The sequence below is a fragment of the Epinephelus moara genome, chromosome 17 (assembly GCF_006386435.1).
Source record: "Epinephelus moara isolate mb chromosome 17, YSFRI_EMoa_1.0, whole genome shotgun sequence".
In the NCBI taxonomy this organism is placed as follows: Eukaryota; Metazoa; Chordata; class Actinopteri; order Perciformes; family Serranidae; genus Epinephelus; species Epinephelus moara.
The window spans coordinates 27,155,826-27,173,247 of record NC_065522.1 but is presented as its reverse complement, the minus strand read 5'-3'; the positions used below and the strand labels follow the sequence as shown (position 1 = coordinate 27,173,247).

The window sequence follows — 17,422 nt, the reverse complement described above, 5'->3', positions numbered from 1 at the left end:
TGAATGAATTTCTGCACAGAACGAGGTCTGTGGATTTTGTCCCCCCCATCACGTACATTGAAACTACTCAGACAGGGACCTGTTTTTGACCAATATACGAGAAAATAAGAACCTCCTGAGACCTGAACTTTTGTTTGGTATGCATTTTAATTTCTCCTAGCTGTTTGGGATCAGTAGGACCCGATAAGTATAAAAAACTAAACACTGTCAACAACAATGAAGTCCCAGTGTCCTCAAATGAGACGATTAAAAAAAAAGTCCTGATGTCTTCAAACGAGTACTTCCTAAAACTTGCTAAAATTGGTCAAATTTCCATATCAAACAACAAACATTATTAATCACAAATAAACAAGTTGCAACCATAAATGTGATCAGGTTTGGACTTTGTTGACTTTGTGTTAGGATCGGCTGCAGACTGACTTGGCAGACTGCCATCTTGTTTTTACACAGATTCGTGTCTTACTACCACTAGATGGCACAAATAAGTGTTCACAAACAAGGACAACAGGTCTGAGTTAAGCAGAATGAAGTCAAGTGGTCAAGTAAACCCAAAATGTGATTTCCTCATATAAGGACACAGAATATCAGGAGGAGCTAGAACTTTATTTCCAAGAAAAAGATATACTTTATTAATCTCTGACGGGGATGTTGTCATACGCACACATGCACACACAGGACCTATGCATGCATTGAATGGAGAGATGTGTGAGCAATGGGATTGCCTTGGATAGGCGCCCTGAGCAGTTGGGGGTTCAGTACCTTGCTCAAGGGTACTTTGGCCGTGCTCAGGAGATGAGCTGGCGCCTCCCCAGCTACCAGTCCATGCTCCATGCTTGGTCTGTACAGGGACTTGAATTAGTGACTCTCCGTTTCCCAAGCCACGTCCCTATAGACTGAGCTGCTGTCACCCCTGAGAACTTCTTCCCTTACCCAAAGGGAGAGTGTTGTGGAACAGTCACAGCACAACGTTGGAAAGAGTGCAGACGTAACATATTAAATATCGACAAGGTGCCAAATCAAAAACAAACAATATGGCGAAGAGGAACACCTACAGCGATCAAAACGTTTTTCAGCATACACATGGGCATGTGGTGTATTATCATAACTTAAACCTGAAAATATGTGAACCTATCCCTGGTGGTGGATATATTCTATAGAAGTGAAGAAACTGGATGAATTGAACTTAGAAATACCAGCACAGTCAGTGATGAAAGAAGTACTCAGATCCTGTATTTAAGTAAAAATACTAGAAAAATGTTCCATTACAAGTAAAGGTCCTGAGTTCAAAATGTTACATTAGAGTAGAAGTGTAAAAGTGCGGTATTTAATTATGTAATTATGAATTATAGGAAAATTATAGGAAAAATATAAAAAAATAAAAAATAGAATAATAATGATAACAATAACGCACAAGCCAAAGCAAAGTTAAAAAGTAACTGAGCGATAAATAAAAACAAAACAAGGTAAGAACACAGAAAAAAAAGACATAAAGTTAGTGCTCATTATGAAATAAAATTAAACTACTAACTAAAACTTAAACACTATATACAATAACATATATAAATGTCAATATTAATTTTAAAAAAATTAAAACTCTCATCTATATTCAAGTTAAAAATCTGATAATGTAACATATTTTGTATTATTAATCTGTATCCGCAAAGTAACTAGTAACTAAAGTTATCAGCTAAATGTAGTGGAGTAAAAGGTACAATATAAATGTAGTGGAGGAGAAATGTAAAGTAGCATGAAATAGAAATATTCAAGTAAAGCACAAGTACCTCAAAATTACTGTAATTACTGTTACTTCATTAATTTAATCTAATTTATCCCTAAATTTGTCTTTGTGTTACTAATCCCGCCGCTAGATGTCACTGTTCGCATTTTGGCCCTCTTCCCTTCCGTCTCCTTCCGGTGACGTCACGGATGTCAACAAGGAAGTGCGCTGTGTCTTTGAATACAAGGCGCCAGGAGCTGCTGCAAACTCTCAGGTGAAAGGTGAGCCGCATTTCCAGGCACATGCACGACCTACCTGACTTTTTAAAATCTAAATACCTTCACACATGTTGCTTACTACTTTTAAATATGGCGGCTTGTCGTTAAAACCTTTCAACTTGCTAATTAGGGTGTGCTAACGTTAGCCTGTGTTAGCTAAAGCTGCAGTTAGCACCGAGTTTGTTGCCTTTTATCATGCCGTGGTGTGTTAGTATTCTGTCGGATAACCATGTCTCTTTCCTCCTGTCACGTCCAAAGGGATGCCCGCTTCGGAGCCGGTCCGGTTGGGTCGGAAACGCCCCCTGCCTGCCTGCCCGAACCCGCTGTTCCTCAAGTGGCTCACAGAGCTCCGCGACGAGGCGAAAGAGAAGGGACTGAAGATTCAGTACACCTACCAGAAGGTAAAGACGGTCATCTGCTCACTTCAGGTCTATTTAACAGACTTCAGGTTTTATTTGTGTGTTTTGTGCGTGTAAATATTATGTGTTTAATTTACTTATTAAGGAGGGAATGTAGAGCTTTGTGGTCAGAAGTATGTGGACACCCCGGTGTGTATTGAGGTCTGAGGGTCACATTGGTGTGGGTAGAGCCTTTTGTCCCAAGAGGGTGAATTATTAATGCTACGTCATATGATTATCTTTTTAGACAGTGGTGGAAAGTAACAAAAAAGTGATAATAATGATCATAAATAATACATTTATTTAAATAGCGCTCTCCAAAACACGTTACAAAGGGCTCCACAAAGCAAAATGTCAGGTTTATGTTCCATGTACTTGTTTTGAGCGACCTGTGTGAGTAGCCAGCAGACTGCGTGAAACATGGAATCAGAGTATGTGCAAAAGCAAGTGAACCACAGCTGCATTGGTAAACTCAAGTAGGTAACAGACACAGGTGAAACACATGTGGGTGCTCAAGTAATCAATTAAAGCTACCCTTACCTTTCTTGCATTTCACGCAGCACTTAGAAAAAATTTGAACATCCACAACTCCCGCCTCCCTCCAAAGGCCTACTCCCCCCTCCTCCATTACGTCCTATAGCATAGTAGCTTTAACGTTACTAGTAAGTGGAAACGCACAAGGAAGATAATGAAGCTGCATCAGTTGTCGCCATCGCTCGAAAGCAGAGCCAATGTTGACCCGAGTTTTGGCTCTTGCAGCATCGAGTTCTCTCTTAGTGTTAGTTTTTTCTGCAATATTCTTTCTTTTGCCAACTGATTTCCCTGTTGGAGCGGCTGGAGGTGGAGGGGTGGGCCACATTTTGGTTGATTCGATACTAGACGGAAGCCTCTGCTCTCAAGAAAGAATAAGGTTGCCCGTTTAAACTTTGCCAGAGAGCACTTGGACAAACCTAATCTAAAACAGAAGCTACTAAAAAGGCCAATAAAGTGCAGTCAAAAGCTACAGCTCAAAAGTTCAACAGTCTCCTGAACCGTCTCCCTGAAGGCAGGAGGGAGACGATGGGAGGGATGAGAGGAGTCTTTAACTATGCAGATGCACCTCTGGCTGTAGATGTCCAACAGCGGCGCATCAATGATCTCCACTTTTCTGACAACCCTGTCTAGTTTCTTTCTGTCATTACTACTTTTATTCAGGTTTATCTGACTGTATATTTTTTGTTTGTTTGTTTCTGTCTCTTTGCAGGCCATCAGCTCTCTGAACAAGTATCCATTACCACTGCAAACGGCCAAAGAGGCAAAGATCCTCCAGAACTTCGGAGACGGTATCTGTAAACTACTGGACGACAAGCTGCAGCGATACCGTAGAGAGAACGGTAAGAGACGGGTGGAGGGACGAGTAGAAGGATTGAAGTTTGCATTCTGGTTGAAGTGCTTTTTACACCACTGATAGAATAAGAATACATAAAGCACTATAATAGATGGGTAGATTTACCATTGTCTTACACTTGTACTGCAGCAACAGTCGAGTGAACTTTCCAGTAGGACATTTTTCATTAGAGCTGTATAAGTATTCTTAAAGTAGGAAGTTATCAGTTTACAGTAGCTATGTTTCCATCCAAAAGTGATTCAAATCATTGGGAAATGCGCATTAAAATAAATATGAATCCTGTGTGTTTCCATTAAATGTACGGACTATGGCGAAAACTACGAACTCGCGTGAGTTTTCCGCAGAACCGGAAACAAAACAAGTCTCGCATTCTTCTTCTTCTACGTTTTCTGGCGGTTGACAACCAGCTTGTAAATGCATTACCGCCTTCCCAACCCGGAGTATGGATATCACCATGGAGAGAGGTGCGATGCGTCGGACTTAATTCGCACATAACTGTTTCCATCCCCCATTTTGCGTATCAACATTTTTTTGAATCTACCGAAGTTAGTTTGTGCGAATCAGGGGATTTTAATTCGAATTTTGGCGTTTCCATCATAATTTTCCGATGCGATACTTCTAGATGCGCATCTAAACAGGCTGATGGAAACACCATTACTCCATTACTCCTGTGTCTTCACCTTCTGTAGGTCCAGACACTCCAATTCACTCTCTCCCGGAAGGAGCGCCCCCTCCTGGCAGACGGGACAACAACAGCCTGGCTCCCTCCAGAAAGGTAACCAGGGCAGTGTGGGCTAAATAGACAGTGTGTGTTTGTCTTATTGTGCAGACACACAGTTTACTACAGTCCTAAAATGTACAAGTGGATGAATTAATGGAAGTTTGGAAGTCAGTGTCTTTAAAAGCTACGAGGAAACAGACTGACAGAGTCGAGCCAAACAATATTACTTTACCAAATACCAGAGGGTTTTTCAAACATGTGCAAAGAAAAATCCAGACAGGAGCAGGGCCTCCTTCTTTAGACGTGGATTACCGAGTTTTCTAGATTAGAATGTTGACGATTTTACATGGATTTATTTGGTTCCATACTATTCAATTTTTCAATTTCAATTCAGTTTTATTTATATAGTCCAATATCACAGATTACAGTTTGCCTCAGAGGGCTTTACAACACTTAACTGTAATGCAACCCTCAAGGAAACACACATTTGAAGATTTTTCATACAGTATTTTGTAGTAAAAATCCCAAATAGCATCTATATTGTCTCATATCTCACAGCTCTCAATCTGTACACTCTAGGGGTGTGAGATATGGCCCTGAAATAATATCATGATATCTCAGCGTATTTTTGTGATAACGATATTCTTGACGATATGACAAATTGGTAAAAAAATAAATAAATTATTATTAATTTATGAACGTAGAACTGCAACAAAATAAGTGATATAGTTTCACAGTTTGCCTTCAAATATTCAGTGAGAGCAAAAATGATCTCTCACTTCTTTACAGTTGTGAACAACAACAGTAACTCAGAGTGATGGATAAAAGTAAAGTAAAGCGGATTTGTTTTTCTGTGTGATCCATCTTTGCTTGTAGAAGAATGCAGCAGGGGATCAAGGGAAAGACACAGGAGGACGAGGAGGAGGAGGAGGGAGGAAGAAGAAGAGGGAGTATGTGCCCCAGAAGAGGTCTGGGGGCTATGCTGTACTGCTCACCCTGTACAGACAGTCGCAGGTACACCTCTCTCCATCACACAAGTGCTGAACTGTGGCCTCAGTAAGTCAAATGATTTCGTATAATCACCTCTCTTTCTCTTTAGATTCCAGGTAGTAAAGGTTTCATGTTTAAGATGGAGCTTCAAGCAGAAGCTCAGCTCCTCTGCGATAAGTCTTTCACTGTTGTAAGTGTTACACTGCTATCAATCATGCTCTCTGTATGTCTTCATGTGCAGACGATTATTTTAACGCTGAGTCTTTTCCCTCCTTCATTATTTCTGTGCGTGTGTAGCCAGACCTCGGCAGTAAGTACACTGCCTGGTCTTCAGTGAGCACTCTGATCCAGAAGAACTTGGTGATGAAGACCCACAACCCTGCAAGGTAACACAGGAAGCACACACGCAAGCATGAATACACACTTTGTCTGTTGATGTTCATCTTAGTTTAGTGTTTGATTTATTTGTAATTCGCCTTTCCTTTGCCGTTCTTCCACTTTGGTCCAGACTGAAACATCTCATCAACTATTGTGCCCAGAGGACGATTCCTAACGAGTTTGGTGGAGGAAGAACAGATCTTTCAGTAAAAGTAGTAATAACTTTGCATGGTCATCTGTTGACAAGCTGCAGCGCGACATGTCCAGTGTGTGCTAGGGGCGGCACTTGACCCGTGTCATATGACGCTGCGTAAAATCATGTGTGAACAGCCACTAATTAAACTTGATTTCTCACCTGAAGAGCCGATCTCCAGAGCTATGACTCACCAGGCGATATCTTTTTGGCCATTGTCTCTATAATGACCGGATTGTTGGCGATGGCGCCGGTGTGTTTTCAGCTTTATAGACTGAAGGTCCTGTTCACTCTCACTCAGGTATTCTCTGACAGATGAGGGTCTGGCTTTGGCAGAGCGACTGGAGTCAGCAAACCAAGGGAGTAAAGACGGCCCACAGGGTAACACAGAGGAGGTCAGAAGTGAAGGAGAGGAGGATGAGGAGGAAAGTGGTCCTGGGCTCGTGGACCTGACTGCTAGTGATGATGATGAAGACGAAAAGGAAGACAGAATACAGTGAGTGTACATAAATTAAGTCTTCATCTTCTGCTCTATTTCCTGCCACAACGAAATGAATCATCTTCTCTTCACAGCCCTACAGAGAATCCGCCCTGTGCTGCCCAGCCGAGGAGCAAGGTCGATGGGACGAGTTTTTCAGGAAAATCCAAGGATTCACAGGCAACGAGCAGAAAGCCGAATGCAGGATGTCTTCTGCCTGGAACCTATGACATTATACTCTGTGTTGACTTCATTGAGACAACTGGGTAAGACAGCTGTTTGGGTATCTGTGTGAATTAAGGACGAATACTGTATTTCATGACCTGTGGACTTGTCTGTGCAGCGGCAGCCAACACCGAAAGCAGGAGCTGGTCAAGGAGCTTCAGAGAAACGGAGTGATCTTTGATGTTAGGAAGCTAAACGTTGGAGACTTCCTGTGGGTCGCTCGTGAAAAGGTCGCACCCGTTCCAGGTAACTCACAAACACAGAAACAGACACTTTCAAGCTTTTCTTGAGTAGGATCTCCCCATCAAAGACGAAAGTTTATTTTCTTACTTACTTTGGGACATAAAGGTCACCTTGTGTTATTTACATGTTGCCCACCTATCTACATAAATGCATTATAATCTCCTCTCTTTTCACGCAGGTCAGCTGCGTGCCCCCGCAGGCCGGGAGCTTGTACTTGATTACATCATTGAGAGGAAGAGGATGGATGACCTGTGTGGTAGCATCATTGACGGACGCTTCAGGGAACAGAAGGTCAGTGTGTGGTTCATGTCATAATTAGCAACTGATTCATCAATTATTTATGCCATCAAATTATTATTTAGTCTGTAGAATGTGAAGAATGTAGGGCTGTCCCGAATACCATTTTTTAACATTCGGACCTTCGGCAGAATTTATAACGAATATTCGAATATTCGGGGGGGAGGGCTTCGGGTTTTTTTCTGACCTAAATGTATAGCGGTGATCGGATCTTTGCTCTCAAAATACAAAAAAATGTGATGGCACAACAGTCTCCTTCAGTACATTATTCTATGCTTTCTTTTGATTTTCACATTGGCTAGTCATCCTGTTTCATTTGTCTTCTGATTAAATCAGAACCGTTGAAACAAGTTGTAGGAAGCCTCTGCAAGTAATTGGTTGCTGGCAGACACTCTGTGCAGCAATAAAATGGTTAATCAGCAGTGCCGTGCACTGTAGAGCCGATGCTGGTTCTGCCGGCCTGAATAGAATATAATGTCTATAGCCTTACTGCTGTGTGTACAGCCTTATAGACTGAGCTGAGTAGTGATGCGCGGGTCGACCCGTAACCCGCGGGACCCGCAAATGGACCTGCGGGTCGGGCAGCAGTGATCGTCTGTTAAATCGGTCTGTAAATGATATTTTGACATTATTGGCTATTACTGTCATGGCATCCGAAGGTACTGATGCGTTGAGCAGGTGACAGTCCGCGGTCGTTTTCAAAACACACTTGTGTCACGCACTCCAAAAGAAACTTGTTGAAACTTTAAACAATAATTTATTGTACAAAACGGGGGAAACAAACGTTGACAAAAACGGTTCCATAATTCATATTAAATTCAAAAGATAACGAAAAAACAGCTACAAGTTAGAGGGAATAGTGATAAAGTGGTAAAACTTGGCATTGATCCACAGCCTCAGACGGATGCGCTCAAGCGTGCCGTGCGCACAAGCTCCGTTGGTAGGTGATACTATATTTTCACATTTTTAACAATGCAATTTAAAAGTTTTGATTTTTATTGATAACCTACATTTACCAACAACAGAAAGACTACATTTAGCACCAAAACAATATGTAAAAAAAATAAATTAAAAAAAAGTAAATAAAAAAACGAATATCGAATACCAAATTTTCATAACGAATACCTACCCATAGAAACGAATATTCGAATATCCGAATATTTGGGTACAGCCCTAGAAGAATGTCCCACATGTTGACTTTACAGTGCTTGTTTTCTCTGTCGAATAGCCAATAAACCCAATAATGTTTTTAGTTTTTACGAAATAAATTGGAGAAATGCAATTTCAAATGTATACGTGATTAATAACTTGAACAATTAATCACTAATCAAAAGTTTTTCGTCTTTCTTATTCCAAAAAACTAATTTTGCACGTCCACAATGTTGATTCTCAGCAACATGATAATCACGCTCTTTTAAGTCTGACTTTTTATGTCTCATCTGAAGGCCCAGACACACCAAACCTGCCTCAGAGAACTAGCGGTGATGAAGGCCCCCTGCTGCGTTGCTTTATAACATCACGTCTCGGCCAAAAAGTTGCACATGGACACAGCGCAAAAACTTTAACTGAGAGCCAACCACCACGTATGTTCCGCGCTTGAGAGGAGAAAACTTTACACACCAGCAGATGGTGGTCGTCTGCAATCGTCATTCAAAAAGGGAAGCCGGAAGTCCGTCTTGATGCTAGTTAGCCAGTTAGCACATTAACAACACAATCCAATGTTGAAAGAACAGAGCATATTTACCATTACAAACCATCACGTAACCTCCTGCTAAAGAGCTCAGTGGCTAAAGAAAAACAATCTTATACAACAGCTTTGTTTACTTTCCTCACTTCGATTTCTCTTCACGTGCGCTAACCTGAACTGCCAATTGGAGTGATTTCATTCACCGACGGGCTCTGCAGTCGCCAACGCAGATTTAACATGCTGAATCGGCAGAAAAAGAGCCGCCTAGCAACAACGAGGGCCAATGTTGGGGGACACACTGCAGCGATGAGGGCTACAGAGGCTCACTGATAGTGTGAACCCGGCCATAGGGACGCAGGGAGCGTGTTTTATTCTTCCCGTGGATATTAATGTTTTTACACTGTTAACTTATTTTGAAAAGCAGATGTAGTCAGTTGTGTATCCTGGGCCCTTTCAGTGCATTTATAGATCAGCGTACAGGGGACATTCCAACTTTAGCATGACTGCTTCGACCACAGAGATGGGAGTGACGACTACCTTGATACAGAAATATTAGATGACCCGAAAAGCACAGGAGGACAGAATTCGATCCAGCTTGGCCGACTGAGTAAAAGGCTGCGGTCAAGCTAGCCGTCTCTCGCATCTCCATAGTCAAACCAGCTGCCACTGAAGCTGAGGACAGACAGGCAGAGAAGAGCGAACAGTTGACTCAATTTTTATTTTCATATTCCACGACTCATTCAGCTGTAGGTATAACCATGTTCAAGCTTCTAATATTTCTCCCTTCCTTTTCTTTCTGCATCAGTTTCGACTGAAGCGGTGTGGTCTTCGTCGGCCCTGCTATCTGGTAGAGGAGTGTGGGACCGCTGCCTCCCACCTGAGTTTACCTGAGACTACGCTGCAGCAGGCCATAATCAACACACAGGTGCGAAAACACACACTCCTACACTTACATGGTCATTTACTTTATATTACACCAGGTCCAAACCAATGTATGGTATTTATTGCGACCTCCAAATATGTTCAGACACCATGATGGGACATATGATGAACTCACGGTCTTTGGTTTAGTTTCACTCACTGTTTGGTTGGTTTTAGAGTTGACTGATTTGCAGGATGTGTGGAGAGTTGCAGGATGACGCTATGAACTGACAGAAATCCCCAAACAAACAAGCCTTTACAAAAACACAGTTCAAATCAATGGGGTATTAAACGACTTAATCAAACAATATTTTAACCAAAAAACATGGTCATCAATATGGCTATAGGCTCAGTTGTGGTACAAACAGGCAAACGCCAATTGTTTAAAGTGGTTAGCGATAGTCTGCCCGTGTGATTTAGTGTGTGTAGTGTATACATGTTGTGTGTTCACTTTGTCACTTGTGTGTGTTTGTGTGTTAGGTAGTTGATGGCTTCTTTGTGAAGAGAGTCCAGGATGTGAGGGAGTCAGCGGCCTACCTCACCGTCATGACGCGATACCTGACTAAACTGTATCAGGTGAAACACACTCACACAGAGTCCATTTTCCCCTTTTCTTTTTTAATAAAAACCCCCTCATGGGTCCAGAATCATATCATATCATATCCAAGCTCATGGGTTCCTACTGAAGACGTCAATCTTTAAAACTGATCCCAATAAATTGATTCATTTTTAACCCATAAACCTTCCTGAGACAGTTCAAAACTGAGAGGAGTCCTGCGGGTCTCAACAGATGTATAGTCCGGTGGCTGGTGGCCGCTTGCTCTGCTGCCATTCAGCGGCTAACAGGTGGAGCTAACTGCTAACACCCACCGCTGCAATTAGCAGACTCTACAAATCCATTTAACACTTCCACCATCCACAGTCAGACACGACTGATTATCTACTGCTGAATTACAGCTCACAACTCGCACCAACGCCTGATGCTGCTCTGGTGTGAGTGTTTTTGCTGGGTAGTGAAACTTCCTGGTGCAGACTATTTACTGGAGTTTACCAGCCTAAAGCTCATGCGGCATTTGAAGATATTTGTAAGCACGGCCATTCTCAGCGTTCAGTGTGCGATAGTCCATTATTAACATCTCGTCACATCTCGACTCGTCAACGAAAATGAAACATATATTTCGTCTTGGTTTTTATTATCAAGATCTAGTTTTCGTTTCTGTCATGGAAAAAAAGGGCATTGATGAAAAATTTCGTCATTGTTTTCATCAACGAGATTTGATGAACACAAATTCAGTCATACAAAAATATGATTTACCTTCGCCCAACACTCACTTTTACTTAGTAGAGCTTGAACGCATCATAAGGTAACTGAATGCAAACTTTGTTAGCTGCTAACTCGTTGAAAGTGAGTTTAATGCGTCCTTTTGTCTTGGCGGTGTCCCTGGGAAGATTTCTCTTCGTCCCAAACATGTTTCCTATTGTCCCTGGGGTGATGGGGCACCGAGCCCTGCTTTGAAGCCTGTGTTAAACTGATGTACCACAACAGGAAAACATCGGCCACTGTCCTTGGTGAGTGCCATATTATTTGCCGATAGGCTGATGGCAGTCAATCGGTGAATCCCTAGTCTTTAAAAATAAAGACTAAATAATTTCCATAAACAGATGTGCACTGCGGCTTCAGCAAATGTTACGCAAACAGGTCAATAGGCAATTTGTTGAGGACTATTTTCAGCGGCGAATTAATCTACATTTGGTGCTCTGGTGAGTATTTGGGGCAACAGGACACTGTATGTGGGATTGAGTCAAAATAAACTACAGCATGTGTGTTCTTGATATTGAAGAAGGAGCACAAACTCACATCCTCCCTAACTGTGACGTGTGCTTTCGTCCTTTAATTCAGAACTGTACGCTGATCTGTCGCTCCAGAGAGCTGGAGGGTGATGGAGGGAGTGATGAGGAGGAGAGAGCCACCCCCTCGTGCTCTCTCATTTCTTTCGCAGAGTTCAATCATGGTGCACTTAAAAACAAGGTGTGTGTGTGTCTGCAAGCCCTCACCAAGTATAATTCCATTCACCTGTTTGACCAGCACTTAAAAAAGGAAGGAAATACTGCAAAACCTTTTATTGATGTAGATTTTAATTCTGAAGTTTCTATTTTTTCTTTTTTTAAATTTAATGTTACGGGTGTTTTTGTGAATATATTTGAATCCCTGTTTTCCCTTCTAGTGTCAGACAGTGAGAGAAGTGTTTGCCAGACAGCTGATGCAGATTAGTGGACTGTCTGGAGACAAGGCAGCTGCAATACTGGAGCAATACAACACTCCGCACAGGTAAGTCATCAAGTGTTCTTACCCCTTATCTCTTTTTTTCTTGGTGATGTACTTGTGAGTTCATGCAGCTGCAACAAATGTCTATTTAGATTAATCACACTGAACAAACACTTTCTTTTTTGCCCCCATTTTTTATGAGTTGAAATAAAACTAATACTTTAAGATGCTGATTAAGATGCGTCATTGCTACACAGGTGTGCTTTGAGACGGTCACAATAAAATGCTACTCTAAAATGTGCAGTTGGATCCCACAACACAAAGCCACAGAAGTTTTAAGGGAGTGTGCCATTGGTATACTGACTGCAGGAATGCCCATGTTCATTTCACCACCACAAGATGTCTCCAATGCCATATCTCAGAATTTGACAGGACATCCAGCTTGTGTAATGAGCCAGCCCAGGATATTCTTCACCTTCAAGATCATCTGAGACCAGCCACTGAGATGAGCATCCCTGAGATGGTGTTTGAGACTTTGTGCAGAAATTCTTTGGTTGTGCAAACCAACTGTTGCATCAGGTGTTCGAGTGGTCGCTCTCAGATGATCTTGCTGGGGGAGTAGCGAGATGTGAAGGTCTGGAACTGGTGTCGTTACAAGTGGTCTGCAAATCTAGAAACATTGAAAACACTACCCACACTATTCACTGACATCGGAGACGGAAATTACGTGGCGCTGTCACATAAAACACTTTTAAGTGTTGTCAGACTTTTTCTGCTTCTGAAGTAAAGGGTGGAAAGCAGTTAATGACTGATGAGGTCGCTCTGTTTTAAAACCGAAGGAGACAGAGCCCGTGAACAGTGAAATGATTCTGCTGATCTATAACAGCATATAGGCCTCTCTTTTTTACTTGGCACTCCCGACTTTTGTCCATGGATACTTTTTTTCTGCAGTGATCTGATTGGTCAGAGGTCGGGGTGTTGACAGGCTGTGATCCGATACTCAAGAGTTAACCTGCTCCGGAGCAGATAGCTGTTCAGCATAAGCTGCCACGGTGATTTATCCTGGTAAACAGAGAACCAGCTTCGTAGTACTGAAAACTCAGAGTTAACCCCGAAGTTACCTTGCTAACTTCAAGTACTGCTTTGTAGTACAGGCCTCTGAACTAAGCCTGTACAAGCCAAGACCAAACAGTGCTACATAGTCCCATGACATGAACACGTACTTTGAAGTGCAGATTCATTTTTGTGTCCGAAAGTAATATAAAGGTACATTCCCAATTCACAAAACACGGTGTGACTAAAGTGCAACTTGGACAAGCCATTTCCATCTGTTCCTTCTGGGTTAACTAAAGGTTAATGACTGTAAGGCGACAGGCAAAGACAAGGGTAAGGTTCAGTTTTGGTTATTGAAAAATGCTCACAGTTAAAAGCTTCACAAGAGTTGGACAGTGGAAGGTGTACAGAGGCTACATATTAAGGGCCGGTCCCAATACCCCCCCTTAGCCCTACCCCTTGGCCCTACTCCTACATTTGCGCGTTCCCGCGAGGGGTAGGGGTGTCCCAATTACTTTTAGCGTTTAGGGGTAGTGGGTATGAAACTAGCCCTTCGGAGCGAGGGATTTCAGATGCTGACTTGCCAGCGAGGGGTAGACATCGCCATGACTACCAACGAGCAAGAGACGGGGAGAAAAGTTCATGCATAGCTAACGTTACCGTCAGGTTGCTTGTTAGCTAGCTCGCACTATCTGGCGTCTGTCATCTGTCCTGTTCTGCAAAATTGTTGGATTTTTCACATTACAATAACACACCAGCTAGTACAACCATGCTGCCTCGTAATGTTAGCTGGTTAGCTAGCTAGCTGTCTAGCTAGCAGAAGTCCCCTGTCGTCTGTCATTCATCAAATGAAGCATGATGAATAATGCAAACGCGATCGGTAGGATGAACTCAACTGGAGACTGCATTGTAGATGCCGGTTGGAAATGTAGATGGCTCGCAGCTTCCTGTTTAAAATAGCTTAGTATGCGTGAACGTAACCAACGCGGTGACATAGTGAGTGGTGTCCCAATTCCTAGGGAAAGATTTCAACCCCTACCCCTCGTTGCTATATTTCGAGGGCCAAGGGGTAGAGGGCAAGGGCTAGGGGTATTGGGATTGGGCCTAAGACATCCTCACTTGCATGAGATCATACCAACCACAAATACCGCTGCAGTAAGAAAAGAACAGTGTTGATTAGTACAGTGGCCCCAAGCTACTGATAGAAACTGAATATTTTTATTTATGTTTTAAAAATATTTCTGCCTCTCTCAATCTCAGTCTTCTGACAGCCTATGAACAGTGTGCAAGTGAAGCAGAGAAAGAGAAACTCCTCTCTTCCATACGCTATGGGAAGCTCAAAAGGTTTGATTGTAGTTTCATATTTTTCTTAGTGTGTATTTATCAATATCATACTTGACTTGGACTACCGTACCTTCACCATAAAACAATCCGGTGAAACATTCAAACAACAATGGATAAACCAATGATGGATAAAGTGAATAACACTGATTAACATGTTACAGGGCACTTGATGTCTTCCACCCACCAAAACACTGTTGTAGACCAAGACCTCATGGCAATTGCACTCCCCAATGGCAGTGGCCTCCCTAACAGGACCATGCTCTATACCGCATCGCAGGAATGGCCCGAGGAATGTGACGAAGAGCGGAAATCATCAACCTGGCCTCCAGATTCCAATCTTGTCAAGCATCTGTGGGACATGCTGATAGCCCACTGGACTCAAAGGATCCTCCGCAAGCACCCTGGTGCCACACCACAGGACTTTCCCAGAGAACCTTTGTACGGGCTCGATCTCTGCGGTACCTGCATGTCCCACGAATGCTTGATCAGATTGGGATCTAAGGAATTTAGAGGCCAGGTTGCCGCTTTGAGCTCTTTGTCACACTCTTTGGGCACTGCCCTCAGGGGAGTGCCGTTGCCACGAGGGGGGTACTTGGGTCTACAACGGTGTTTGGGTGGGTGAAGCGCATCAAGCGGCATCCCCATGAAGGCCAGGACGAAAGGTTTCCCAGCAGAATACTGCACTGTAACAAGATGATCCATGTTATTCACTTTGGTTGTAATGTTTAGGCTGCTTGGTGTTCTCAACTAGAGGCGAAGTTACTGCTAAAAACCCCCATTAATTTTATGAACTGCCTTTTTATGACAAAAAAAGAACCCTGTCACATGTAAAATTATGTGCATCTGTAAATTCTAATAGGACTTGGATTTGTGAAACCTTTTCTATACCCATCTTCATACCCTATCTTTCTTTGTCTTTCAGAAACTTGGGTCCAGCTCTGAGCAGAACAGTTTATCAGCTCTACTGCACTCAAGGATCTCTGTCATAGATGCACGCAGTCACTGATGAACACTATTTCAGCCATTCAGATATTTTCTGGAACAAAAACGGATGCAAAGTCAAAATCATTAACATCGTTATGTAAATACATTTAGTCATCAAATATCAGTGCCTGCTTTACTTGAATAGAATTAATATGAGGATGCTGCTATATTTTCATTATTGTAACATATATCTACGTGTGTGAAGAATTTCACAAGTGTAGTCTGACACTATATCAATAAAGTTTATTTTGAATAGTATGATGTTATTTTTTTGCAAATATTAAGTGATCGTATTATTTTTTCTGACTGGCTAGGAAATGAATGAAAGGGAACACCAGTGTGGCAATTCTGGATTACCAACTAGGCAAAGTGGTCAACTGTCCCAGGGCCCAGGACCAGAAGGGTGTCCTATGAAGGGAGAATTGTGGGTTATTGCAGTATATTGAGCCTAAATCCAGAGTTTTGATCAGATGAAGGAATATGTACCTTTGCCTTTCAGTACAAGAGGTACATCAGAAGACTCCTCTGACATGAAGGCTTCAGCTGGTTCCTGAAGGAATGCAGTTTGTTTTGAGCTCCAAGAAGACTTGGAAATGGATTGTTTCCAGTTCAGCTGGAATATTTTCTGGAGGGAACAGGGTTTCAGCCCTCCTCAACTTGACTATGTGTTTGCCCTGCCTACTGAAAAGGCATTTGGGGTAATTTTGCAACCTACAGTTTGTTTGAGCAACGCCTTGAGCAGAATAAGGACAATAATCAGAGACTCCACAAAGTTCTTCTCATCCCACTCTCAGAGAGGGAACCAAAAACAGTGATCGTGATTATGTACTCTGAAAAAGTTGCAACTGAAGACATAGACACATGGCTGTCCTCTCATTGCACTGTCTTACGGAGCATGGAAATGAGGGACAAGGATGTGCGGCTCAGGAGAGAGCTAATTCTGATTTACTCCACCACCTACAACCCACCATCCAGCTGGCACCAATTAGGGGCCATGTGTTTTATGGTGATCAATCAAAGACCTGCAGGACATGTGGCTGTTCATCCCACCTTGCAGCCAACTGCAGCGCCACCTTCTGCAGAAACTGCAAAAGTACAGCTCACAACACAAAAGATTGTCACCAGCCAGTGAAATCTAACCTCTGCGGGCCAGACACCCATATATTCAGGAGATGTCCTGAGTCCTAGGTGAACAGAGCCAGACGGTCAAACGTAGGTTTTTACCATCAGGAGCTTCCACCATCAGAGGAACCTCAAGCCCATCTGGAATCCACCAGCGAGGCAGACCAGCAAGGAACCTCAAGCCCATCTGGAATCCACCAGCGAGGCAGACCAGCAAGGATCAACCTACCAAGATGACAACCCAGAGCAACCTGGAACAGCAGGCTTTCCAGTCCCACAGATCACCACCCAGAAACACCTGGACCAACAAACTCCAGGCCCCCAGGAGATACAGCAGACCCACGATGACCTCCCAGCTACCACCTTTTGCTGACTTGTCCTAACAGTGGCCCAGTGTCATCTAAACACTGTAAAGATCTCTAAGATTTGATGTTGGCAGACTTACAATCCCCCAGTGGCACTGCCAGCACCCTTCCTGAGGTCAGTCAGGCTCCAACTGGGGACACGGGTGTGCCCTGGTCCTCCTCCCAAGGATCCTGTGTGGGCAAGGCAAGAGTCCTCCCTAGCATTCAGTGAATACACATTGTTAGGTCCAGGCTCTGTATTGAAGTCTATAAAGCACATATAAAAATAACTCACATTGACCAAAGTGCTGTACAAAAAAATCAGCAACAACTGAAACTCTGTGAATGAAAACATGAGCTCTGGTGCTTTATTAAACTCTGTGAATGAAAACATGA

At 42.8% G+C, this 17,422-nt stretch overlaps 1 protein-coding gene and 1 long non-coding RNA gene across 4 annotated transcripts in view; both read left to right on the top strand.

The window, feature by feature from the left end:
- The first annotated feature begins 1,929 nt into the window (after positions 1-1,929).
- On the top strand, positions 1,930-16,084 carry mus81 (MUS81 structure-specific endonuclease subunit). Of its 3 annotated transcripts, none has more exons than XM_050067930.1 (17): positions 1,930-1,998; positions 2,254-2,396; positions 3,637-3,766; positions 4,470-4,555; positions 5,378-5,515; positions 5,601-5,681; positions 5,789-5,877; positions 6,364-6,558; positions 6,636-6,806; positions 6,884-7,011; positions 7,187-7,299; positions 9,798-9,917; positions 10,394-10,489; positions 11,814-11,942; positions 12,139-12,242; positions 14,493-14,576; positions 15,875-16,084. In XM_050067930.1, exons 2-17 carry the CDS (start codon positions 2,256-2,258, stop codon positions 15,879-15,881), a joined length of 1,812 nt encoding a protein of 603 aa, XP_049923887.1. In that variant the 5' UTR covers positions 1,930-1,998; positions 2,254-2,255; the 3' UTR covers positions 15,882-16,084. The 3 variants fall into 3 exon arrangements, with proteins under 3 accessions (XP_049923887.1, XP_049923885.1, XP_049923886.1); XM_050067928.1 differs by lacking the exon at positions 15,875-16,084 and adding an exon at positions 15,499-15,809; XM_050067929.1 differs by lacking the exon at positions 15,875-16,084 and adding an exon at positions 15,499-15,809 and having other exon boundaries at positions 1,946-1,991.
- A 995-nt stretch (positions 16,085-17,079) lies between these two features.
- Positions 17,080-17,422, top strand: part of LOC126404600 (uncharacterized) — a 12,137-nt gene continuing 11,794 nt past the window's right edge. Inside the window, exon 1 of the long non-coding RNA XR_007571500.1 lies at positions 17,080-17,162. This is a non-coding gene — a long non-coding RNA (uncharacterized LOC126404600). The remainder of the gene's footprint in view (positions 17,163-17,422) is intronic.

Excerpts from the sequence above, each read along its gene's own strand:
- mus81 (XM_050067928.1), top strand. The coding sequence starts at position 2,256 with ATGCCCGCTTCGGAGCCGGTCCGGTTGGGTCGGAAACGCCCCCTGCCT. Across the intron at positions 2,397-3,636 it reads TTCAGTACACCTACCAGAAG|GCCATCAGCTCTCTGAACAA; the intron begins GTAAAGACGGTC and ends GTCTCTTTGCAG. Across the intron at positions 5,516-5,600 it reads CCCTGTACAGACAGTCGCAG|ATTCCAGGTAGTAAAGGTTT; the intron begins GTACACCTCTCT and ends CTTTCTCTTTAG.